Here is a 27,286-nt window from a genome sequence, read left to right on the forward strand (position 1 = left end):
AGATCCCTTTTCTTCCCAATATATTTTTCTTGAAGCTGTCGAACAATGAATATGGCATCAGTGGTCCCCCTACCTGGCATAAACCCAAGCTGCATCTCATCAATATTCACTCTTTCTTTATTCATACCTTCTAGAACTCTCTCCATTACCTTCATTATCTGATCTAAAAGCTTTATACCTCTATAATTTCCTCTTTCCAGGGCATCACCCTTCCCTTTATAGACATTTACAGTTACACTCTTCAACCAATCATCTGGGACAACACACTCATATATAATCATATTTATCAGGTCAGTGACTATCCTCACCCCTATACAGTCTCTCCTGAGGCCTTCAACATTTCGGCAGTCAACCCAGACACACCTGCTGCCTTCCCCGTCTGCATCCTGCCTATTGTCTCACTCACAGTAGCAGCGTCAATCAAAGGCCATGGGCCAAACACTGGATCTGCTGGCTCCAAACCTTCCCTGTCCCAGTCAAACGCCTCATTCAACAGCCGGCTATAATACTCTCTCCATGCATCTTTAATATCCCCACTGTTCACCACTACCCTTCCTTCATCATTCTTCACACACTGCTCACCTATAATATCCCGATTATCCCTCTTCATCTGATTTGCCACCTTAACCCCTAAAAGACGGGAATCGTAATGTTTTGACATACACTCAGGATGGGCGTAATGAGTGGGGAGGTGTGGAGGGATGTGGGGGTTGTGGAGTGGTGTGGTGTTGGGTGACTGGGTGCTTGGGGGAGGTGGGGTGTGGAGGGTGGTAACTGGGGGTTGGGAGGGGGGTAGGGGTGAAAAGGGTGGTGGTGGAGGTTGGAGTTGTAGGGTTGTTTGGGGGGGTAGAGGTTTGGGGGTATGGGGGTGGGGGGTGAAGGAGGGTAGGGGGTTGGGATGGTGGGGGTAGGGGGAGGGTGGTAGGGGGTGGGGGATATGGAGGGTGGTGGGGAAGCAGTGGGGGGCATGGGGGAGGGGTGGGGAGGGTAGGGGGAGGGGGGTTAGGGGTGGTGGGAGGGTGGGGGTTAGGGGTGGTAGGGGGCTGTGGATGGTATTGGGGGACAGTGGGAGGAGTTTGGGGCAGTGGGGGGTTGGGGGTGGGGTGGCGGGGGGAGGGCAGGGGGTTGGGGTAGGGGGATGAGGGTACGGGTGGGTGGCGGGTGGTGTTTGGGTGTTGCAGTAGGGGGTGGGGTGGGTTTGGGGGGGCGTGACTGCATATGTGGACACCCGTCTTTTTTGCCCTAGTACCCATGGACAGTATATGCTGACACCCATCATTTAGGGGTTAAATATCATATTTTTCCTTTCCCCATGATTTAGGTCATCAAGTAAAAGTTTCTGTGACTCAGACTTCGTCATGTATACCTCTCTTCTAGCCCTACGCTTGGCAGCCAAGTATTCCTCCTCGTTACAACCCTTCTTCCATTCCTGGAAAAGCCTTCTTTTCTCCTTTACTGCAGCTTGTACACCCTCATCCCACCACCAAATTACTTTATGTCTTAGTGGGCCTCTTGTCCAACCGCATATTACATCAGTAACTCTCAAGAGGTTGTTCTTGAGGGCTCTGTACTGTTCATTAACGTCTCTGTCTATGGCTCCCTGTTCAGCCACCACTCTCCTCATCTCACTATAGAAGGCATCCCTTATTACTTGGTTTTCCAGTTTCCATATTTTCCTTCTAGGTATGTAAGTCCTCTTTTTCGTCACTCGTTCTTTAAGCACCATATCACAAATCAATAGTTTTTGCTGCAGCACACACTCCTCATTTCCTATAACTTTAACATCCCTCACTACCCTCCTATCAATCCTCCTAACCAGAAAATAATCTATCTGATTGCTATTTCTTTCAGACTCGTATGAATTAACTTTCTTTCTCTCTCTTCCTAAAATACATGTTGCACACAGTCATGTTTGTTGCCTCCCCAAACTCCATATTCTTTCCCTTTCCGCATTCCTTATACCATGCCCACATCCCCCATGTACTCCTTCATAACCTTGAGCTGCTTCACCTATGCGACCATTTAAGTCCCCTCCCAAAACCACTATCTCATCATTCTGCATACCACCTACTACATGTACTAAATCATCCCAAAATCTGTCTTTCTCTGCTTCATCCATGCCTGTCTGTGGAGCATATGCCGATATAATTGCAGTTATCTTTCCACCAAACAGAATTTTCACTACCAATATCCTATTGCTTACTCTCATAATATACATAACATATTCCACCCATTTCCTCACAACCACCACACCAACACCCCCATATCCGTCTGTCTCCCCCTGCCAAAACAACTTATAGTAACAATCCTTCCCAACAATCTTTCTGGCTGATCCACCCCAGTACTGGACTTCCTGCAAACATGCCACATCCACCCACCTCCTACTGAATGTCTCAACGACTTCCCCCGCTCTTCCCCTCAAACTTCCCACATTCCATGAACCTACCTTTATCCCCCTGAGCGATTTACTGTCTTCAGGGTTGCTTTGAAACTTATTCTTGTATTTAGTCATAGTCGGTATTAATAAAGGGGATAGACATACCACAGGCCCCACTCACTGCATAGTCCCAGGACCAGGCAATGGATCTGCAACCCCTAGCCCACCAGCTCACCAGTGGCTGTGGTAGTGGCCTTGGTGCACCCTGCCAGGACAGCTGCAGTGACACCCTCCAGGTGCACCTTGGCACTGCAACTGTCCCACCATTATACACCCACTGATAGGGCTGCCTCCTGGGGTGCTGCTCCCAGGTTCAGGCCCCTCTCAATTGGGTAGAAGCAGCAGCCTGGGAACCTCAATGCCCTGTACCCTTTAGCACAGGTTCGAGCCCCATCTGGCCCAGCACCCATGATCTATGCTGGCGGAACCCCCGTTAATCCCCCCCCCCCACCCCACCCAAAAAAAAAAAAAAAGTCCGCCACCAGGTAGCGGGGGCAAAGTTTTCTGGCCACATGCCCTTGCTGGTGCCAACTCCTGTAACGTAGTGGGATACATTGTGTGAAATGTAAAGTTCATGTGGTGTAGTGCATAAGATAGTTAGAGGAAATGTTTGGGAGAGTATGCTGGTCTACTCTCCATGTTACTGTCACACTGAAAAGGTCAGCAAAGAGGGATGGTTAGATAGCTAGTGAAACAGGAGCTCCAGCTCTCCCTGTCACCAGCGTTCCCATTCCCCTCAGAAGTACCACCCTGTTCGGCCCGTGCTACAGTCTCCTCCTCCATTTATATATATATATATATATATATATATATATATATATATGAGTTTGAGAGAGTGTGTAAGAAACGGAACCTAAAGGTGAATGTAGGGAAGAGTAAAGTGATGGTCTTTGAGAGAGGTGAAGTCAGTGAATGTATAGCGAGGTTGGATGGTGAGGAATTGGAAAATGTGAGTACGTTTAAGTATTTGGGTAGTGTGATGAGTAAGGATGGAGGTTTGGAGGGTGAAGTGCTTGAAAGGGTACAGCAGGGAAGAAAGGTTGCTGGTTCCTTGAAAGCAGTGATAAGAAACAGGGAAGTGAGCATGAAAGTAAAAAAGTTACTACATGACAGTATTGTGATACCAACTCTAACGTATGGAAGTGAAGCTTGGACATTGTTGGAAGGACACAAGTCAAGAGTGAGAGCAGTGGAAATGAGTTATTTAAGAGGAGCCTGTGGAGTCACGTGGAGAGACAGGCTGATGAATGAGGATATAAAGGAGCATTGTGGTGTTGATGTGGATGTGATAGGAAGCGTTGTGAGGAACACACTGAGGTGGTTTGGCCATGTGGAGAGGATGGAGGGTGAAAGACTGACGAAGAGAGTGTATGTGAGTGAGGTGGAGGGTGGAAGAGGGAGGGGGAGACCGAGGATGAGATGGAGGGATGGGGTGGAGAGGTATATGAGAGAGGGGGGTGTGAGTTGGGAGCAGGGTAGTGAAATGGCGGGGGACAGGGCGACTTGGAGGCGATTTGTTTGTGGCCACCCCAAACAGGATTGAGGCGTCTGGCAATAGATAGATAGATAGATATACACATATATATATATATATATATATATATATATATATATATATATAAATGGAGGAGGAGGAGGATGGGGGATGATAATTGGATGAGGAAGGTGAGAAGTGTTAATATTGGGGGTGGGGTTACGAGGGGTAGACCGAGAAAGACATGGGACAAGGTCATTAAGTGTGACCTCAGGGTTAAGGGACTGAACAGGGTGGCTGCAGTGAATCATGCAGCTTGGAGAGCCACCATTAGGTGACCAAGGCCGACGCATGCAAGCATGTTGGAGTCTTTAAAAATGAAACGAAAACGAAACGATATACTTTATATATACTGTATATATTATATATATATATATGGGCCTGATGGAGTCCCTCCTGTTGTCTTCAAGATCTGTGCTGTCTGTGCTTACACCCTGCCCAGGCAAACTCTTTTGCCTTTGTCTGTCAACTTGTACCTTTCCTTCTTGCTGGAAGTTTGCTCTCATTCAGCCAGTCCCAAAGAAGGGTGACAATTCCCAACCCTCTAACTATCGTCCAGTTGCTTTAACACCCTGTATCTCAAAAGTTTTTGAGCCAATTCTTAATAGAAAAAGTTTAAAGCATCTTTCCTATCACATCCTTCTTTCTGATCGTCAGTATGGGTTCTGTCAGGGACGCTCCACTAGTGATCTTCTCACCTACTTTTCAGACTCCTGGTCATCCTCCTTTCAGGAATTTGGCGAAAGCTTTGCCATTGCACTTGACATCTCAAAGGCTTTTGATCGAGTCTGGCATAAATCTTTAAGTTCCAAACTGCCCTTGTACAGTTTCTATTCTTCTATCTTTGCCTTCATCTATAGCTTCCTTTCTGGTCATTCTATAGCTGCTTTGTAGAGGGTTATCATTCTTCTCCTAGATCTATCAACAGTGGTGTTCCTCAGGGCTCTGTCCTATCACCAACTCTCTTCCTTTTTTTAATCAAGGACCTTCTAAGCTGCACATTTAACCATATCCACTCGTACGCTGATGATTCCACCCTTCACCTTTCCATTCGGTTCCCGCAACATCCATCTCAGCAGCTACTTCAACAAACAAGGGATGAGGCTATGGCACACCCACGTCTGACTTGGCTCGTATCTCTGACTGGGGTAAAAATAATTTTGTTGTTTTTAATGCATCAAAAACTCAGTTTTTACACCCATCAACCCAACACAATCTTCCACAGGAGTACCCACTAATGTTTGATAATATCCAGCTCAATTTTGCATCATCCTTGAACATGCCTGGGGTTTCATTCACTTGGGACTTATCATGGAAAGATCATATTGCATCTCTTGTAAAACCTGCTTCCAAGAGATTAGGTGAGCTAAGCCGACTCCATACCTTCATTACCCTTACACAGGTGTTGACTTTATACTCGGGTTTTATTCGCCACTGTTTAGAGTACAACTATCATGTGTGGGGAGGCTCCCCACATACAGCTCTTCTCAATAGGGTGGAGTCAAAGGCTTTTCGTCTCATCAACTCTCCTCCTCTTACTGGCTTCCTTCAGCCTCTGTCTCTTCACCACACTGTTGCATCATTATCTCTTAAATCGCTACTTCAATGGCCACTGCTCCTCTGAATTGTCTGCTTGCATCCCTCCACCTCTACGTTGGGTGCGTAGTGCCCGTCTAGCAACAAACTCTCATCCATTCTCTGTCCAACTCTCTAATGCAAGAGTTAACAGTTACTCCCAGTCCTTCATTTATGCAAGAGGTCAACTCTGGAACTGTCTTCCTCTGTCTGTATTTCCTACTTCCTATGATCTCCAGTCTTTCAAACGCAATGTGTCCAGGCATCTCGAAATGAACGGATCTTGAATTTGGCTCTCTTCAGTATTGTTTTTGTTTTTTCTTGGAAGGAACGGTTTGCAGGCTCCAGCCTTTGGTTCCTTCTGTCTTGCATAAAATATTTATATATATATATATATATATATATATATATATGTGTGTGTGTGTGTGTATATATATATATATATATATATATATATGTAGTATGTATAATTTTTTCTAAAGACCAGCTTTAATTTTGTGGGTATAATATTGAATACAGCATACTGCAGTATGGGTGTGCAAATTTTCAGGTCAATATTTACCAAAGTTTAGCCATGAGAAACTTGAATATTTTCTCAAATTTGAAGGTGGGACATGCAAAAATGCATATACCAGAAATATTTATCATGAACAGATTTTTTGAGTACCACATGAGAGAGTGAAATATTATGCAACACAAAATCAGCCCAGTATCTACCCTGGTATAGCCATGTTGATTTTTTTTTTTTTGCCAGCCAGACCTTGACCTTCCATTATACCAAACGGTGACTAATGAGGCATGCGTGAGGTTGCTTGTGAGCAGTCAGAAAGACTCCAGATGCCTTTGCATGACATATTTCAAGTCATACGTCAACAATCCGTCCTAAAAACATGCGTGGAAAATAAAACATTAAAGCTGTATGTTGCAGTGCATCTGTGGCGGTTCATCGCAGTTATTGGGTTAAGGATGATTTTCTTTGTTTGAATACCTATACAGTACAATTATAGGGTTTGATAGGGGATTAGACCCCTTTGGGGGATTTTGGGGGGTACTGTTACTATCAATCAGTACGTCACCATCCGGCACCCCCTTGGCTACTATGCGCTGGACAGTTGAGAGTTTACTGCATACCAGTAAGTACAGTTTGGTACAGTTATCCACAGTTGTGGCATTTTCAATCCCAGCCTATTCAAGTGTCTTTCAGTGTAAGACAGTTAATTTCTGACACTGCAGAGAAAATATCTTTGGTAACAATGTAAGCAGGGCTTTGGATTAGTGAGGGCAAGAGAATGAGGAAGTTTGGGTGCTCAGAGGTGAAGGTGCAGGCTGGGATTGATAACAGCCTATTCATATGCATAATGTATTTAAATTGATTAGTGTTATCCCTTTATTTATGTGAGCTTTACATTACTTGTGTCACTGAGACGGTGATATCTCCATTGCTGAAATGAGTTGCTAAGTGTGATGCTTGTCCTGGCTGCAGGTTGAAGTTGTGAACTTCACATGGCGCGCTGGGACCAAGAAGTACCTCTACACCTTTGACCACATGTACTCCCATGATGAGGGTTTGCTTGCTGTTCCCACTCTCTCCATTCCACATCATGGCAGAGTGCCCAGAAAGCCAAGAGGTACATTGTAGATGTCTTGAAATCAAGAAATGTAAAAACCATGTATACTGTACTATACTCCTGTGATTGTGGAAGTAAAGCTTAAATTTAGAGTTGCATTAATAACTTCATATATATCTGGGGAGAGGGAATAAAGAATTCTGCCCATGTTTTTCCTGTATTTACAGTCTAAGAGACATCTATCTTCTCAGTTCTGTCTAAAGAAAATTTACACCTGGCAAATTACAATGAAAATCCTATCTCTACTAGTGCGTGTTTGAAATGGTTTGATTTTTCTGCTGTACGGTATATTTGTCAAACTTTGGGAAGATAGTTGTGTCTTAGATTGTACCATGTAACTAAAGTGCTGCTTGGTGATCTAGTGGTAGTGTTCTGGTCTGACACGAATGTGCATTATGTGTAGCAGTTTGAATCGTAGGAGGTTTCTGTCCTGAAAAATGCTGCCAGAGCATTAGTCGATCATCCACCCTTCAGTGTTCTTGACTGTTTTGCCCAGGCTTGGTTCCTGTGCCCCAGAGGGGATAATAAAGAACTAACTGGTTCTATTTTTTCCATAAAAGTGATGAAAGAAGTGGAAGTTGAGAACTGGAACTAACCAGTGCTATTCTAGTGCATTTGTAAAGGAATATAGTCACTTCTCTTGACTGCAGTTATGTTACAGGCACCCCCATTCCTCTTATGGCACAGGAAAGGGAGTTGGAGGATGCACCAGGAGCTTCTTTTCTCCTCTGAATCATATTCCTCCAAACACTAAAGATCTTTGCACTACAGTTGATCTTTCCATTCCTTTCCTCTCCTCCATCCTTCTTTCCTTCTATCCTCTTCTGTCTTTCATTCCTCCATTCTTTCCTCGTCCATCTGCCTACGGGTGACTTTACACTCCCTCCTCTGCCTTTTTTATCTTCATTTATTCCTCTTTCTTCTTCCTGTAACACTGAGTGACAAGCCAAATGGTTTCATGTACACCAGGAAACCATTTACTATGCCAGATGTTAACCATATAACCAGATTTTTGTGCCTGGTGGTTTAGTGGGTAATTACAGCACTCCAGTTGGATTGAGCCAGTGCAGGTTTACATCCAAGGGTTGGTTGGAGTTTATTGCTCACGTAATGCCACTCGGGGATGAGTGAGGCTGGTCACTCTCATCTTAATGTCAGGACCAACTTGCCTAGCCCCAGACTCATACGCTTCTCATGAGGCAATGTAAAATTGGATGATGGATGGATGGATGGTGAACTTGATCTTTTGAGTCAGGGTAATGATGCTTAATCATGTACTGTATTTAAATAACATAAAAGGATATAGTAGTTATCATTTATGTTGTTTACATGTAAGCCTGTTGAGCATTTATTAGTGATTTATTTGTTAAGAACCATATAACTTATATTTCCATTCATGCCAAAGTGCTGGACACCATACTTTAGAAGACCAGAGTTACTCATGTATATTCCTTTATACACCACACCACACCTGCCAAGATGTGCACTTTTTCCCTCCATTTTTGTGAGTGTATAATTGTATTTGCTCTATCACTGACACTAAATGATGCAAGAAGCTGAAATTTGAAAACAATTGACCAATCAAATGGGCAAGAATGAATACCATATTTTTTTATCATCATCATCCGCCATCCCAATCCCAATTTGCACCTGAAACATAAGTTGAGGTCACATCCAGAAACAAAGAAACAGAAAGCACAGCAGCAGGAGAAATGTCAAGCAACATGCCTGGTGAAGTGGGTCACACAATCATTTGTACATCATTCAAGCCTTGAAAACCTTGGCATTCTAGCAAGCAAGCCATTGCTTTTTTTTTTTTTTTTTTGAATATAACTTATGGAAAGTCATCCCATCAACTACATAGTTTTAGGAAGGATGGAGTCCCCATCCCCTTGTTATGTGCACATACCTTTTCATCATCCAGTCTGGTGCTGGAAAGGGATGCCTTCATGTGGAGGCCCTGATATGACCAGGTGGTTTTGCTGCCTGGTTATACAGGTATTCTTCAGTTCTCTCCCTATCCCCTAAAGAGAGGTTAATGGATTGCAAGAGGACAGCTTCAGGTTACAGTCCACTTTCACATTCAGATGAACCTGGAGCCGCCACCACCTCTCTGTCTGTCTCCTTTCTCTGAATGTGACTGTACCATTTAAGCATATTCTGTTCTTCTTCTTCTTCTTCTTCTTTTTTTCACTGTACCATTTAAGCACAATCTGTTCTTTCTTTCTTTTTTTTTTTTTCTTTTTTTTTTCCCCCCCATAAATCCATTTTATAACCCACGACATAGAGCTGCCTTCCTCTTCCTTCACCTGTATCATTGTGTATCTGGCCACCTCTGTTTCTACTTTTCCCTTTCCTTTGTGTAACTTTTTATTACTCTTCTTTCCACATGAGTTGGCAGTACACTGAGTGACAAATCTAATAGTTTCCTGTAACTCAGGAAATAGTTCACAACTCTGGGTGGTAACCGGTACTGTACATAACCAGATCACAAGGTGAAGTTGAATCTGTTATGGTGCCCCTGTTAACTGGATGGAGACACAGATACAGCATCCACCCATGAACCAAACCTTTACACTTTTTTTATGTGCTTTACCTCACAGTGGTGAGGTACTGTCACCCATGAAGGAACATTGGTTCACTGCACAGAATGGCTCTGCAGGGGCAGCTGCTTGCCTGTGGTTGATGAATCTGCTCAGCCAGACAAACTGGGGTGGATCAGCAGCAACAACTCCCTGGAACTCTGTACTTTTCTTAAGTCAGTCTCCACTGTTTTTCTTTACTTTTCCCACTCATGCCATATGCTAAGTGGGTACTAATACTCCCTTATGTAATCCTGTGGCAGCTTTCTAACTCATTCTCCTATTTTGTATAAAAAAATTCACCAGTCTCCTTTCATCTTGACCCACTCTACCTTCATCCTCACTTTCCCATTCCAGCATGAAAGTAACTACATGTACACTGTTCCTCCAGTTCCGCTTTCTCGGTATTCACTACCATATTGCACAGAGGGTCAGCTTCTCATACTCACTTCACTGTACTGTTATCCACATTCATTTCAAACCACATCACTCATAGACAATCACAGTGCTGTGAAACATTTTGCTTTGTTTCGTTTGTAAAGGTTTCAACATGCTTGCATGTGTCGGCCATGGTCACCTGCAAAATCCTGTTCACCATTAGTAAGCAGCACAGCATCATCTTCATACATCAGTTTGAAATACTCCACAATATACCATTGATCTCAAGCCCTCCCCCCTTTCCACAACCCATAATTTTTGTCCTCCCACATAACCCCATTCTCATAAATACCACATACAGTATATTGAACAGTCATGGGGACATTGCACACCCTTGTCTCACTCCAGTACGGTTATTGATCTCACTTTGACATCCATCTACTCTTCCACAAGCTTTACAACAGTCATTAAAATTCTATACAGTATTAAAGTTTTCCATCAAATTTAAAACCTTCCATAATTCCTCTCTTTACCCATTATCACACCCTTTCTCCAGATCTATAAATATTCTCAACAGTCCATCTATCATTCAGTTTTTTTTTTGCCCCGTCAGGGATGTTCTTTCCTTCGTTTTTGATGGCTCCAACATGCTTGCATGCATCAGCCTTGGTCACCTAATGGCGGCTGTCCATATTGCTTGATCTCCAGCCGCTTCCCTGTTCAATCCCTTATCCCTAAGGTCACATTCAGTGACCTCGTCCCAAATTTTTTTTCGGTCTGCCTCTTGCAACCCTACCCCTAACATAAACACTTCTCACTTTCTGCATCCAATTATCATCCCCTGTCGATTCCACATGCCCAAACCATCTCAGCCTACCTCTCCTCATCGCAACACCAATACACTCCAGTCCCATCCAACCCCTCAACTCTTCCATTGTAAACCTAGCCCCCCCCAGGCCTCACACCCAGGGATGCACTGCACATCCACCTAATCATTGTCATTTCTGTATGTTTGAGCCTGCAGATATCCTCTTCCTTTACTACCCAAGTCTCACTACTATACAGCATTACACTCCTAACATATGCTGCATACAAAGATCCCTTAGCACATACGGAGGGCCGTCTCAATGTCAGGAGAGGCAGCCTCTCCCTGAACTTCTTCCAACCACTGCTCACTCTAGCCACAGAGCTAGCTCCGGCCCCACCTTCAGCACAAAACATGTCTCCCAAATAACAAAACTCTTTCACACACTCAAGAGACTCACCAGCAAATTAAATCCTTTCACACATGACAATCTCCACCTGCTTTCCCCAACACACTGCACACATGAAATCAGCATTATTTTGTGGTCTACCTCCAATATCACTACATCTCTTATGCACCTACTTATGTAAGGATAAATATTTCCCTAGTCGTCATTTTTATCTAGATCAGGTTCATTTTGGGTTATATTTATTAGGTACATCGGAGAGACAGACAGACAGACAGATGGAGTAAGAGATAAAGATGGGGACAGACACTATGAGGTGATTAGCCACAGTGCTCATCCCTGTAGCCTAGGCCATTGAACCTTTGGTTGGTTTTCACCCCGTATCCTGGGATACAGGGTCACTCCGTCAACTAAGTTACTACTGGAGAGTCTCTCCTGGGTTCTTGAGGCCTCTGGATCCCAGGGTCCCAGAGGAAATAATGATAGTTTATATCCTGGGGAAGTGACCAAATGATTGGAACTACTGTACTTTTATTTCTGAAGCAACAAATATGATTTAAATGAATCAGGCTAATACAAATATCACGTTTTTTTCCAAATACAGTACACATCTTGTTCATAATCCTTTACACTTATTGTACCTACTCCTTAAACAAGTATGGTTCTGGTTGTCAAGGCCAAGACACCATTCTTGTCTGCTTAGTTGTTGATGACAAAACTGAGGAAAAAGTTGAATGCTACTGTACTTGTACATATTCGTTAATCTGTCTATCTATTGCCAGACGCCACAGTCCCGTAAGGGGTGGCCGTTTGACTTTGAGTTATTTGTTTTACAGGGTGGGGCACTAACCCTCCACCAACCCACTTGTTGACACGTAGAGAGCCCATATGGTTTGGTTATATAGTTACCACCCAGCGTGTAAATGGTTTTTTGGCTTACAGGAAACCATTTGGCTTGTTACTCAATGTAAAGCCACCTGTAAAGGAAAGAAAAGCCATAAGAAGTGACAGGAAAGATGGGAGAAATAGGAAGAGAGGAGGGCAGGCACAGAAAAAGAATGATAAAGGCTAAGGAAGAAGTAGGCAGCACTACATTAAGTGAGTGGATGATGGTCGCCACCACCTACCACCACACTGTACTTGTGCTTATTCGTTAATAAGAATGACAAGTAAGTGTACTGTATATTCATTAATATGAATAACAAGTGTGTGTGTGTGTATTTTTACCTGAGTGTTAGCCAAATATCAGTTATTAGTCCTAGATTATTAAAATCACATATGCTTATGGCACATACCTTCAGCTTTCTCCTGGGGTGTTTGTTGAGCCTTCGTCGAGTACCGTAGGACTTGTAGAGACCTCTGAAGTTGGGTAACGAAGTCTCCGCTTTACACTTCCCGACAACCCGTAATATGATTACCACAGCCTGATATTATTACTAGAAACACTATTCTGTGATTCTCAAATAGTTTGGAATCCATATTCCAAAAAAAAAACTCTGTGAAAGCAATGAAAATTACGAGGGCATATGACCTTCCCGCTTGCGCTAGTTTGCTGCTGGTGTTGTCATTTATTATTCATATAAACACTCACAGTTTATATTTCTATTACTATAGAACATTTATATATATCTACAGTCTTTATCCATAAGTTTCCTTCAGTAATAGTAGTTTATTTTCACTGTAGGCATTCAGTTTCTTTCAGTAAAATACGTAACATTCACTTTCTCGTCCTGTATACTAGCATTGAGAGTGCATGTCATTTTCACCTTCACTCTCATAACTCATAGTATTCGTACATGCTAGAGTGAAACTTTCACTTTCATTACTCCTAGCATATATACTCATATTCTTATAATACTACTCATTTACATTTCTATTTACGTTCTCAATTTTATTTACATTATTTACATCTCTATTTTATTTACACTGTGTTATGCACTGTCACTTGAAGTAACTTATAAAACTATTTTCCACTGTTCACTTATATTTACATTCATTGCTTTCACTTGCTGTTTACACATTATTTACAATTCCACTTGCACTATTTTACTCAACAGAAAGATCATAGTCACTCTCTTTCAATTGTCAGCCCTTTACCTCTTTCCACACGAGGTTTAGCAGGGGGTAAAGGTCACAGGGCCCTTTGCATGGGGCTAAAAAGCGGCGGAAGTTAGCAGGAGCGAACAGACATACCTTCACCTTGGAAGATGACAGTGAACTGATAGGGGTGGGCCGGGGTGGCCTACCTAGGGAAATGCATTACTGCAAACATTAGCCTCTTGAGAGCTGCTAATATACAGCAGTGAAATGATTGGCAGGAAATCTAGACAATACATTATAAATTAGGTAGTTCCAGGTGAATGTAAATATCACTTAGGCTTCTCGTTTCCCTCCTTATATATATTTTTAGTACGAGAATAGATTATACGGCATATTTCAAGGGGAAATAAACAGCGAAAATTAGCAAACGAGTGCACGTGAGGTGTTGTCAGGTGATAATTAGCCAATTCCAGGTGTATGGCACTCTAACTTACCTTATTTCTTTTTGGTATATATTATTTGGTATAAGAATAGGGCATAGGGCTTATTTCAATGGATGAAATCAGTGGAAAATTCCAGGGAAGATTCACTTAGCGTAGCATGGCCGGGCAGGCGAGAGGAGAGGGTAATGGAGGGAAGGTAGGGAGGGGAGTCAAGAATGGGGAGAAATGGCTAAATTGTCAACAATGGATGGGAATACAGATGAGATTAGGAGTGCTGACTAGTGTTGGACATTGGCAGTACTGATAGACGATACAAGCTAACACTTGAAAGCCCGGGCGAATTCAAAATAACACAGAATCGCAAAAGTGATGCCCCGCGGTATGATCCCTTGCTCCCAAGCATCACGAAAGTGACGCCCCGTGGTTAAGGGGTTGAGGTGTATGGGAGCAATTCACGAATCAGTACAGCATGGCACTTTTTTCAACCTTAGGGTAGGGGATCACTCCTGGTGTGCACACATATGATCACAAGTTATCACAATAATCACTTAATCATGAAAAATATTGCACTTACTACCTTTTCCGTACTGTGCAGCAAGGCACTTACACTCAGAGATATCTAAGCAAGCGTGAAAGCAATGAAAGACCACAAAAAATTGGAGCGAAAAATGGCTTTGCAGGGGCGGTAACACTCGTGGTGGTGGTCAGGCAAAGGCTGAGACCGGGTGAGAGGCACGGGGGATGAGCGCGGGACAGTGGACAGTGGGCAGCAGACAACAGGAAACAGCTTGCTTTCACGCAGGAACAAACTGACTCTGCAAAAGAGCTTGCGAATAACCGGGGCTGAACCCGCGAGAGTCGGACTCTCTCTTCTATAAAAATCCGCGAATGTGGATTCCCCGAAAGTGGGGGGTCACCTGTATATTGAAAGTGGCTGAAAGGATTATAGTCTTCAAAATGTTGTTTGGGAAGCTCTTGGTTACAGTTAAATTGTCATATGCTGTACAGGTGGTCTTGTATGAAGAAGAAAAGGATCAATTCTGGGATAGTTTAGTATGTGTGCTTCATGGTATGGGGCATGATGAGATTGTAATTTTGGGTGGGGATTTAAATGATAATGTGGGTGCATCAGCTCTAGGATATGAAGGGATGCACAGGGGATGAATATATGGTGTGATGATTTTGGAAAGGGAATGGATACTGGGATTTGGGGAGGCAGTGAACATGATTATGTGCAGCATGCATTTTAGACAAAAAGAGAGTAGGCTTATTATACCATAAGTCTGGGAGCATTAGTAGCCAGATTTGAGTATTTCCTCATCAGGAGGACTGATAATGTAATGACTGAAATGAAACTTATCAAATTAATCATTAGTCTGGCCAAGATTCAGTCCCTGGCCCACGCGCTCCAAATGTGCTTTTGTTACCACCGAACCAAACAGAGGATCCCCAATTTGCCTACGGTCAGTGCGGGCATTTATGGACCCCATTACAATAGAAAGTTAGTGAAGGATGTTAAGGTTATAGGGAGTGATGAGTGTGTGCAGCAACATAAATTACTGATATGTGACATGGAATTAAAGGAGCAGGTAGTGAAGAAAAGGGCCAGTGCACCCTGAAGGAAAATATGGAAGTTGACAAACCAAGCAAAAATGGTTGACCTTTTTAGTGAGATGAGTAGAGTGGTGACTGAACAGGAGGCTGCAGACAGAAGTGTTAATGAGCAGTACAGAGCTTGTGAGAATAGCCTTTTGAGAACTATTGAGTCGTAGTGTGAACAAAGTCCCACCAAGATATGAGGTAACATGGTGGTGAGATGAGGGTGTAGAATCCACAGTTAAGAAGAGAAGAAGACTTTTCCAGGAATGGAAAAGGGTGGTAGTAGAGAGAAATTCTTGGCTGCCAAGTGTAGGATCATAAAGGAGGTATACAGGGCAAAATCTGACTCTGAGACTTTCAGTGGGTAGTCTTAATAGTGATGAAAGGAAGAATGTGGTATTTAAGGCAGCAAAACAGGTGAAGAGGACACCAGTGATATCATAGGTGTCCAGTGTGTAAAGAATGATGAGAGAAGGTAGTGGTGGACGGAGAAGATATTAAAGAGGCTTAATGAGGGCATTATAACCTGTTGCTGAATGAAGGGTTTGACTGGAACAGATATGGTTTGGAGTCTGCAGATCCAGTGTTTGGCCCTTGGCCTTTGATTGATCCTGTTACTGTGAGCAGGGCAATAGGCAGGATGCAGTTAGGGAAGGCGGCAGATGTACCTGGGTTGACTGCTGAAATGTTAACCCCTAAAAACCTGTGCCACACAATCGTGCTTTTGTGTAATTTGACACACCAGCCTATCCTGCACAATCGATAAAGACACACAAAAAACTGGGGGAGGGTAACTCCGCCCCTTTGGTGACGTATATGGGATCAGACCCATGAGAGCTAGAATGCCTGGGGTGGTATGGTGTGATTGGCCCCCTAAGGTGGGGGAGAAGGAAACCCCCCCCCCCACCACTGTCACTTTACCTCCCTCAGCCCCATTGCATCATCTCCACATTGTCCCCTTCCAACCAACCATACCCCAACATACGCCTTACAGCGGTGTGTGCATAGCAACCCTTCTCCCCTCTCCCTCCTCCCCCCTCCCTCCCCTATCCCTCCATCCTCCTCCCCCGTCCAGCCACACAAACTCCACCTCCACTTTTTGCCTGGCTTGTTTTGTTTGCTATGGGCGTATGTCACACTGACATTTCATGCCTAGGGAACACTTCTAATTGACATTAGTTATGTATATATAATTATTTACTGTAAGTAATGCATTTTCTGTACATTTGCTATTTTTGCCCATGGGGGATTGGTAACTTTTTTGCGTCTTTGATGGGTGATTGTGCAATAACTCTTTGGTCAGTCTGGCTGAAACATACACTGTCAGGTGTGTAAATTCAGTCTCTTGAAATGTGGAAGAAAAATTTTTACCTTGGTGAAAGTCGAAAAATCAACCCTGTTTTGCGGCTGGAGGGACAGATTTTTTTATTTATTTATTTTTTTATTTATTTTTTTATTTTTTTAAATGCGAGGAAGAAGAAACCAAAGGCAAGAGCCCGCAGTAACAGTTCCCTCCAAGAGAAAAACAAAATACAATAGAGAGCCAAATTCAAGATCCGATCATTTTGAGATGCCTGGACACACTGCGTTTGAAAGACTGGAGATCATAGGCAGCAGGAAATACAGACAGAGGGAGACAGTTCCAGAGCTGATCTGTTGCATAAATGAAAGACTGGGAGTAACGGGTAACTCTTGCATTAGAGAGTTGGGCAGAAAAGGGATGAGAGTTTGTTGCCAGACGGGTGCTACGCGCCCGTCGTAGAGGTGGAGGAATGCAAGCAGACAGTTCAGAGGAGCAGTGACCATTAAAGTAGCGATAGAAAAGAGATAAAGATGCAACAGTGCGGCGAAGAGACAGAGGTTGAAGGGAGTCAGTAAGAGGAGGAGAGTTAATGAGACGAAAAGCCTTTGACTCCACCCTATTGAGAAGAGCTGTATGTGGGGAGCCTCCCCACACATGAGAGTTGTACTCCACACAGGGGCTGATAAAACCCCTGTATAGAGTCAACAATTGTGCAGGGGTAAAGATAGAGTGGAGTCGGCTTAGCACACCCAATCTATTGGAAGCAGATTTTACAAGAGATGTAATATGATCTTTCCAAGATAAGTCCCGAGTAAATGAAACCCCAAGCATGTTCAAGGATGATGCAGGATTAAGCTGAATATTATTAAACATTAGTGGGTATACCTGTGGAAGATTTTGTCGGGTTGATAGGTGTAAGAACCGAGTCTTAGATGCATTAAAAACAACCATATTATTTTTACCCCAGTCAGAGATACGAGCCAAGTCAGACATTAGGTGTGCCATAGCCTCATCCCTTGTTTGTTGAAGTAACTGTTGAGATGGGCGTTGTGGGAACCAAATGGAAAGGTGAAGGGTGGAGTCATCAGCGTATGAGTGGATAGGTTAGATGTACAGCTTAGGATATCATTGATGAATAAAAGGAAGAGAGTTGGTGATAGGACAGAGCCCTGAGGAACACCACTGTTAATAGATCTAGGAGAAGAACGATGACCGTCTACAACAGCGGCTATAGAACGACCAGAAAGGAAGCTAGCGATGAAGGCACAGATAGAAGGATAGAAACCGGAATAGGGCAGTTTGGAAATTAAAGATTTATGCCAGACTCGATTGAAAGCCTTTGAGATGTCAAGTGCAATGGCAAAGCTTTTGCTAAAGTCCCGAAAGGAGGATGACCAGGAGTCTGAAAGGTAGGTGAGAATATTGCCAGTGGAGCGTCCCTGACTGAACCTGTACTGACGATCAGAAAGAAGGTTGTGATAGGAAAGATGCCTTAAAATTTTTCTATTGAGAATTGACTCGAAAACTTTTGAAATACAGGACGTTAAAGCAATTGGACGATAATTGGAGGGTTGGGAGTGGTCACCCTTCTTTGGGACTGGCTGAATGAGAGCAAACTTCCAGAAGGAAAGGTACAAGTTGACAGACAAAGGCGAAAGAGTTTGCCTAGGCAGGGTGTAAGCACAGAAGCACAGTTCTTGAGAACAACAGGAGGGACCCCATCAGGCCCATATGCCTTGTTAGCACTGAGGCCAGTGATGGCAGAACATACATCAACTGAAGAAATTTTAATGTCAGCCATGAGGAAGTCAGAGGGGGGAAGTAATGGAGGAACAGCACCAGAATCGTCTAAGGTAGAATTGGAGGAGAAAGTCTGTGTGAAGAGATCTGCTTTATCAGTAGAAGAAATAGCTACAGAACCATCAGATTAGAAAAGAGGAGGGAAGGATGATGAGGTAAAGTTGTTAGAAAGATTTTTGGCAAGGTGCAAATTGCGCACTTTAGGGGTTAAAGGCCTCGGGAGATATAGGAGTAGGTTTGATTATTGATGTGATATATATATACAATGAGTCTTCAATATATGAAAGGGATAGGGACCAAAAAAAAATTTGTATTTCGAAATTTCATGTCGGAACGATTTTCCCCATTGAAATATACATATAAATGGGGGGATGCATCCCAGGACCCCTCGAACCCCCCCACCTAAACTTTACCCCTCTCCCCATTTTGAAGTAAGCAATACCTGTATACAGTTGTGGAGAAGGAGGTGGCCATAGTGTTGTACCTCTCCTTTTTATTCATCACAGTCCCAGCGGTGAAAGCTGCAAGGCCTAAAGCACACCAAATCTCCAAGACTCCCTGTCCCTCCTCATGGGGTCTTATAATTTCCAATTTCCTTTCCAGTTATAGTACGGTGCTGCTGCTGCTTTGCAGCGGGCTCTCCCGATGCTGGAGATGATAAAGGGCGCTTGGGAGGCTTGGCGAAACAATACAAAAAGGTGAAGAGTTGCGAAAATATCCTTGCGTACAGCGAAACCGCGAGGAGAGGAGGGACTTGGACTCCACTGAGATGTGTGCAAAAATTTGTTTACCAGAGAGGGGTTAGTTTGTTTTCTCTCGGCAAGCGAGCACGGCACTGTCCACTGTGCCCATTTTGAATTTTTCATACAGTATTCCATTAAACCCTTCACAGCTGCTGGCCGTGAACAACACTTTACTGTTTCGGTGTCAATGATGGTGAGTTATGGGAAGGGAACGAATATCACTGGTGTGTTTACCCCAAGCAGTCAGGCACTCTCTTCACTCCACATGTAACCACTGATGTTTACATGCTTATGTTACATGCACCCTTATTTTGACTAAGTTTGTTTCAGCAAGAGAACATAATTTACCACCCTCATAATATTCAGAAAAATGTACTGTAGAAGACAAACTTGAGGAATATGAACTGAACTGGTAAGGTCTTTAGGCTGTATGCTCACACGAAAGATTATGGGTTTTACAACATTAAGAGACGATTTGGAACAAAAATGTTTGCTAATCAGAAAAAAAAAATTACTCTTTCGTCCCACATTTTCTCATAGGTTAGAATTCAGTTCCACATTCTTTGTTCGGTATTACTCTTCCCAGTATGTTTCGGACCGACTGAGCATAGTTATTTCTGCTCCTTAAAGTTAGTGTACATTTACTGCTCATTCTTTTGTTCATTCTTATGTGTATGTGTGAAAGAGAGAGGACTGATACAAACAATAATGTATTCCATTATCGCTTTCATAGTTGCTGGCGTTGAATGACACCTTACTGTACCGGTGTCAGTGACGTTGAGTTAGGGTGAGCTATAAACTGCGAGCAATTATGGGAAGGGAACGAAGGTCACTGGTGTGTTTACACAACCCTACTCCACCATCCCGAGCAGTCAAGGTGTTCACAGTTCACTTCATCCCAGATGTTTTCGCCGATGTTTACATGCTAATGTAACATGCATCCTAATTTTATTGATTCGTACACGAATTATAGCAAATCACAGGATGGGTTTAGGGGAAAAAATAAGAAGAAGAAGAAAAAAGCCAGGTGTGCCAGACAAGTCTTTTCACATATGTAATAAAAAGAAACTGATTTTAAAACTTTGAAAAAATAGTCCCAAGGCCAGCCACAGGAACATGCAAATTTCTGAACCCACAGCCATTGAGGGGGCTAAACATACACATTACTTTAAGCAGTAAAAGCATCTTACCACATAAGTTCTTCCTGATAGTCTGTTATATTTTTCAGATTATTTCTGGGTTGGTAAATACAGTAAACGTTTCTTGTTAAATCTTTTTCCCCATCGTTTTTAGCTGTTGTGGTTTGACAAGTCTTGTTTATTTCATTAACATAATGGCAGAAAGGACCATTCTTCCCTAAGTGTTTAAATAAACCTGGCCTAACTGAGCATGTCTGTACATAATAATTTAACCTAACCTAACCTCCAGTTGGGAAATTGGGAAACGATATCCACTTCTGAGCACGTTGAGTTTCTTCCACTGCGCTGGAAACGATCATAAGGGAAAGTGACGATAATAACAGGGAGGAAATTTTTCAGCAAGAAAAGTAATTTGCCAAACTGAAAGTTGTCAGAAAATTACAAAAACAAGCTGGAGGATTATGAATTGAATTGGTAAGGTCTTTCTGCTGCTTCAAGTGTACAATGAAAGACACAAGTATCTTCCCAAAGTCTGATGGATATAGGGTGGAAAAATCGAACCATTTGAAACACGCACTAGTAGAAGCAGGGTTTTCCTTGTATTTCGCCTGGTGTAAATTTTCTTCAGGTGGAACTGGGAAAATAGTTGTGTCTTTTATTGTACATTTACTGGTAAATAAATCAATCTAACAGTACTTGTGTTTTGTTTCCTCCGAATTAATCATAATTTCAGACTATTCAGGCACCTCTTCACACCTTCTAGTCTGGATAATAGGGCTATCTCTATTCGTTTCGTATCGATTTTCGTATCATCGAGACAGATATTTTCATGTTGTGGAATTTGACCTATAGTCATCGCTTTCATACCATTGAAAATTCGTGCTTTGGGTTTTCATATTTCGAAGACTTACTGTGTATATATATATATATATATATATATATATATATATATATATATATATATATATATATATATATATATATATATATATATATATATATATATATATATATATATATATATATACAGTATATATATGGTGGGTGACAGAGTGACTTGGAGGCGTTTTGTCTGCGGCCACCCTTTGCGGGATTAGGGCGTCGGGCTATAGATAGATAGATAGAATAGATATTTATATATATATATATATATGTATATATATATATATATATATATATATAGAGTCCCTAGAGAGGTGGTGAAGTGGGCAATGAGAAAGCTTGGCTTGGAGGAGTGGCTGGTTAGGGTGGTTATGGCCATGTATGTGGGTGCTCACACCCAGATGAGAGTGAATGGAGATTTGAGTGATGAGTTTTCCGTGAATGTTGGTGTGCATCAGGGGTCAGTCTTGAGTCCCATGTTGTTTATCATGGTACTTGAAGCCCTTTCACGTGACTTTAGAAACGGACTCCCGTGGGAGTTGTTGTATGCTGATGATTTGGTGTTGATTGCAGAGAATGAAAGGGAGGCAGAGGAAAGGTTTAGGAAGTGGAGAGATGGTATGGGGCAAAAGGGTTTAAGGGTAAATGCAGATAAAACAAAAGTGATATCTAGGGTTGGTGGCGGTACTGTCAAAACACGAGGGAGAGTGGCCATGTGCAGTTTGCCACAAGGGCGTGGGAAGTAATTCCATCTTGTGCGGTGTGTGTGATAAATGGGTGCATAAGAGATGTAGTGGTATCAGAGGTAGACTGCGAGATAATGCTGATTTTATGTGTACGGCGTGCCGGGGTGAGCAGGTGGAGGTTGTCAGACGTGAAAGGATTGAACTTACTGGTGAATCTCTTGAGTGTATGGAAGAGTTTTGTTATTTGGGAGACATGTTGTGTGCTGGAGGTGGGGCTGGAGCTAGCTCTGTGGCTAGGATGAGAAGTAGTTGGAAGAAGTTCAGGGAGCTCTTGCCTCTCCTGACATTGAGAGGGCTCTCCCTACATGCTAAGGGGTCTTTGTATGCAGCATGTGCTAGGAGTGTAATGCTGTATGGCAGTGAGACCTGGGCAGTGAAGGAGGAAGATATTCGCTGGCTCAGACGTACAGAAACGACAATGATTAGGTGGATGTGCAGTGCGTCCCTGCGTCCAAGGCCTGGAGGGGCTGGGTTTACAATGGAAGAGTTGAGAGGTAGGATGGGACTGGAGTGTATTGGTGTTGTGATGAGGAGAGGTAGATTGAGGTGGTTTGGACATGTGGAGAGGATGGGGGATGATAATTGGGTGAAGAAGGTGAGAAGTGTTAATATTGGGGGTGGGGTTATGAGGGGTAGGCCGAGAAAGACATGGGACGAGGTCATTAAGTGTGACCTTAGGGTTAAGGGACTGAACAGGGAGGCTGCAATGGATCGTGCAGCGTGGAGAGCCGCCATTAGGTGACCAAGGCCGACACATGCAAGCATGTTGGAGCCTTTAAAAACGAAAACGAAAACGATATATATATACAGTATATTTATATAAATATACTGTGTATATATATATATATATATATATATATATATGTGTGTGTAATTCAAGATGACTAGCTGAAGTGTGTTATTGTAAATGTGTATAAGGGGAAGGGTGATTCCCTGGAAAGAGGAAGTTATAGAGGCATGAAACTTTTGAACCAAATAATGGAGTGTCCTGGAAGGTGTAATAAGGGAAAGAGTGAATATTACTGAGATGCAGTTTGGGTTTATGCCAGGCAAAGGGACCACTGATGCCATATTCATTGTCCTACAGCTTCAGAAAAAATACATAAGAAACTATGGGGAACTGTACTTTGTTGAATTTGGGTCTTTTCACAGAAAATGTAAGGATTTGGTGAAGTGGGCAGTGAGAAAACTTGGGATTGAGGAGTGGCAGGATAAAGTGGTTATGGCAGTAGTAGTAGTAGTAGTAGTAGCAGTAGTAGTAGTTGTTCCCTAGGCAGTCTGGCTGAACAGTCCCGAGTCCCTAAGGAAGGCCATGGCCGAGACCGGGCTTTCCCACAGAGCTCCCAAGGAGTGTAAGTTGTGTTGTTGGTGTAGGTGATTGTGTGCAATGCAGTCTTCCATAATGTGCTTCATAGTGTGGGGTGCTGTGTTGCATTCTGGACATGCAGCAGTGATGGAGTCATCCAGCCTCTTCTGGTAACTTACGAGGGCTGGATGATGCCCACATCTCAGCCTGGCCAGGTGGACCCTGTCCTCACGAGGGAGAAAGGATTCGAAGGGGTGGTATCAGGAGGCCATGCATGCAGCTGTGTGTTGTCTTTAAGTGACTGAATGGAGCGGCAAGTGATTTGAGGATGTGCTTCTGGAAGCTGGTCTGAGAGGGGAGAGGTGACAGTATTTGTGTGCGATATCGTGTGCTGGGTGTTGTTTTGATGTTCCCTGGTGTGTGTGGGTGTATTGCCATGTAGTGTAGTGGATGTTGTGGGTTTGTGGAGGCTGAAGCAAGAATTTGGGTGCCTCTCATGTCTAGGTGATCCTTGACTTTGAGGACTTTGGTTTCTTGATGTAGGTGGTCTGTTGGTGTAGTAGCTGTGCAGCCTGTGATTATTTTTAGGGCCTTGTTCTGTATGGTCTGTAGAGTGTTGTAGTGTGTTTTAGTGAGGTTAGGAGCCCAAGCAGGGCTTGCATAATTCATCACTGAACTTATATATTGTTTGTATCCTGTGGTGGTGGTTTCTTTGTTGTGTCCAAATGTTGTGTGGGCAAGTGAGTTCAGGGCATTGAGTCTTGGTGTTATTTTATTTTTAATGTTTGTGATGTGTTAAATGGCATTGATGTATTGTATGTTACACCAAGGATTTTGTGTGTGTGTGTGTGTCTGTGTGTATGTGTGTGGTAGGGGAGTGTTGTTTATGGTGAGGTGTGGAATGTGACTGTGTTCTTCTCTCCAGTTTGTGAGAAGGGTCACTGTATATTTGGCTGGGGCTATTTTGAGCCTGTTTGTGGTGAACCATTTGTATAGTGTGTTGAGGTAAGGTTGGAGGATGTGTGCAGCTGTGTTTGCATTTTGGTGTGTACATGTAAGTGTTACATCATCTGCATAGGAAGCTGTATGTATCTGTGGGGTGTGGGTATGTCATGCATGTATAGGTTAAAGAGTGTAAGGGACAAAACAGATCCTTGGGGGACGCCATTTGTGAAGTTTCTGATGTTTGAAGATTGACCGGCAAATGTTACATGTGCACATCTGCCTGCTAAGTAGTTTGCCAGCCATCTTTTTGTGTTATTGTGCATGTTTGTGTTGAGTATTTTGTTTTTGAGGTTGTGGCAGGGGATGACATCAAAAGCTTTTCTAATGTCTAGTGTGACTAGGAGTGTTCTGTGTGGTGGCCTAGCTGAATTCATGCCATCAAAAACTCTCTGTGTAAGGTCTGTAAGAAGGGTGTTTGTGAAGTGCAGCATCCTAAAGCCATGTTGTGGTGGAGCTAGGGGGATGTGCGGTGTAACTAGTTGTAGTACCAGTCGTTCAGTGATTTTAGAGGGAATGCCAGAGGAGTGTGAGGAAGGTAACGTGGGGTCTTTGTTGGGTTAAGGGATAGTGATGATAGTGCCATGCTTCCAGATGTTGGGTATTGTGTTGTGTGAGTAGCTGTAGTTTGATATGTTGGTGAGTGCTTGTATGCCTTGTGGTCCAAGGTGTTTAAGATGAATGTTGCTTATGTTATCTGGTCCACAGGCAAATGAGTGCTTAAGGTTGTTGATGATGTGTTTCGTCTGGTTGTATGTGAAAGGTGCGTAGTCTGGGTCTGTGGGGAACTGTCTCTTACGTCGGATGATACGTCGGTTGTTGTGATGGGGATTTAGGTGGCTGACATGTGAAAAGTGATTGATGAGAGAGTTTGCTTGTTGTTTGCTTGAACATATGGTGTCTGTTGTTGTGATGGCAGCGTGTGATTGTATAGTGTTGCTGTTGGAAAGTGTGATACTGTTTAGTGTTTTGTAGAGTTTGCAGATGTTTGGTTTGTAGTCAAGTGTCTGGAGATAATTTTTCCAGTTTAGTGTTTGTTGTTCTAATATTTTATGGCAGTGTATGAGGGTGCTCGCACCTAGGCGGGAATGAATGAAGATTTGAGTGATGGGTTTTCTGTGAATGTTGGTGTGCATTAGGGGTGTCTTGAGCCCTTGTTGTTTACCATGATGCTTGAAGCTCTCACACATGACCTCAGAAATGGTCTCCCATGGGAGATGTTGAATGCTGATGACTTGGTGTTGATTGCGGAGAATGAGAGGGAGGTGGAGGAAAAGTTTAGGAAGTGGAGAGATGGAATGGACTGCAAGAGTTTGAAAGCTAATGTGGATAAATCAAAAGTGATGAGATCTAGGTCTGGTGGCTGTACTGTCAAAGCAGTGGGAGTATAACCCTGTCCAGTTTGCCACAAGAGTCTGAGAAGTAACTTCATCTTGTGCATTTTTTGTGATAAGTGGGTGCATAAGAGATGTAGTGGTGTTGGAGGTAGGTTGTGAAATAATGCTGAGTTCATATATGTGGTATGTCAGGGAGACCATGTAGTGACTGAGAGGTATGAAATGATTGATCTTGCTAGAAAGTCCCTTGAGTGTGAGAAGGATTTTTCCTACTTGGAGGACATGTTATGTGCTCGAAGTGGGGCTGGAGCTGACTCTGTGGCTAGGGTAAGGAGTAGTTAAAGGAAGTTCAGGAAGTTCATTGCAGGTTCATTAACTTATTTACATTCTCAGTTGCCAGTATGGCAATTTCTGCTCCAAGTTTTTTTTTTTTTTTTTTTTTTTTTCAGTGTTCTCTGTAGAGATGCGATGTACTGGCAATGCATCAGGAATAACGACCTTTGGAATTGGGCTGTCATTACACACACAGCAAGGGCAGCCTCTGACTGGAACACCACTCAGACTTCAGTTAAGGAAAGAGTGCAGTTACATGGGTGAGGGCTTGAGTCTTATGTGTAGCACTGTTGGTTGTAAAATGAATCTTAAAATGATGTAAATATTTTTCTTGAACTGTTATGATATATGGTTTTATGTTACAGTAAAACCTTGATATATCGGATTTCACTAGACTGGAATTCACTTTTATCTGAATGCAGGAGCTACTGGGCTAAATTCCTATACTGTATCTCAGGAAAAGTCCGATAAAGCCAGTAGCAGTCCGGACTGCCTGACCACTTTAGATATGTTCACCATAATAAGATAAATAAAAAACATGTCTATCAGTGTACAGTACAGTATTGATACTGTATATATACCAGTATTATACTACAGGCAGCCCTCCACATTTGCAGGGGTTAGGGGACACAGACTCCCACGAATGTGGATTTTCTGTGAATGTTTGGTGCGCCCTTCCGTAAATCCCTCAACAGCTGCAGATCACCCCCTGTGAGCAAGTGTGCACATACTTTACCTAATAAACCATATCTGGGACCTGAAAGCAGCATAAAATATCACAAATAGCTGATGACTTACCCACACGTGAGTGTGGGCGAGTCATCGAGCCACGAGCTACGTATTCACCCCAACTAATTACAACCATACCCATTAAATTCAGTCTTGACTCCATAGGAGGGCAATCTGCAAATCTGCGAGACTCGCAAAAGTTGATTCTGTGAATGTGGAGGGCCACCTGTATTTGATTATTGTAGTGAATGTACAATACAGTACAGTACTGCGATTGTAGTAAAAACACTTTAAAAACCATTGGTGCAGTCCGGACTAATGTCTGATATATCGGAAAAAGTCCAGGTCAGCAGGGGGAAATCCAGGTGTCGCTTTTATTGGAACTTTGCATTTTTCAGAATGGCTTGGGCCCCAATTAGTCTGCTATTGTGAGGTCATACTGTATTGCTAGATGCTGTAACTTAGAAAAGTAGTTACATGCTTATTTTATTATTGTTATTATTTTTTAATTATTTTATTGTTATTATCTTTTTTTACCT

At 42.9% G+C, this 27,286-nt stretch overlaps 1 protein-coding gene across 1 annotated transcript in view; it reads left to right on the forward strand.

The window, feature by feature from the left end:
* LOC145405085 (uncharacterized) overlaps window positions 1–27,286 on the forward strand; it is a 143,943-nt gene that overhangs the window by 64,063 nt on the left and 52,594 nt on the right. Inside the window, exons 6-7 of the mRNA XM_080276596.1 lie at window positions 7,030–7,174; window positions 26,135–26,278. Coding sequence (XP_080132722.1) covers window positions 7,030–7,174; window positions 26,135–26,278 — 289 coding nt within the window. The remainder of the gene's footprint in view (window positions 1–7,029; window positions 7,175–26,134; window positions 26,279–27,286) is intronic.

Source organism: Coenobita brevimanus, chromosome 65 (genome assembly GCF_032717465.1).
Source record: "Coenobita brevimanus isolate Jiangsu-jjx chromosome 65, ASM3271746v2, whole genome shotgun sequence".
NCBI lineage: Eukaryota > Metazoa > Arthropoda > Malacostraca > Decapoda > Coenobitidae > Coenobita > Coenobita brevimanus.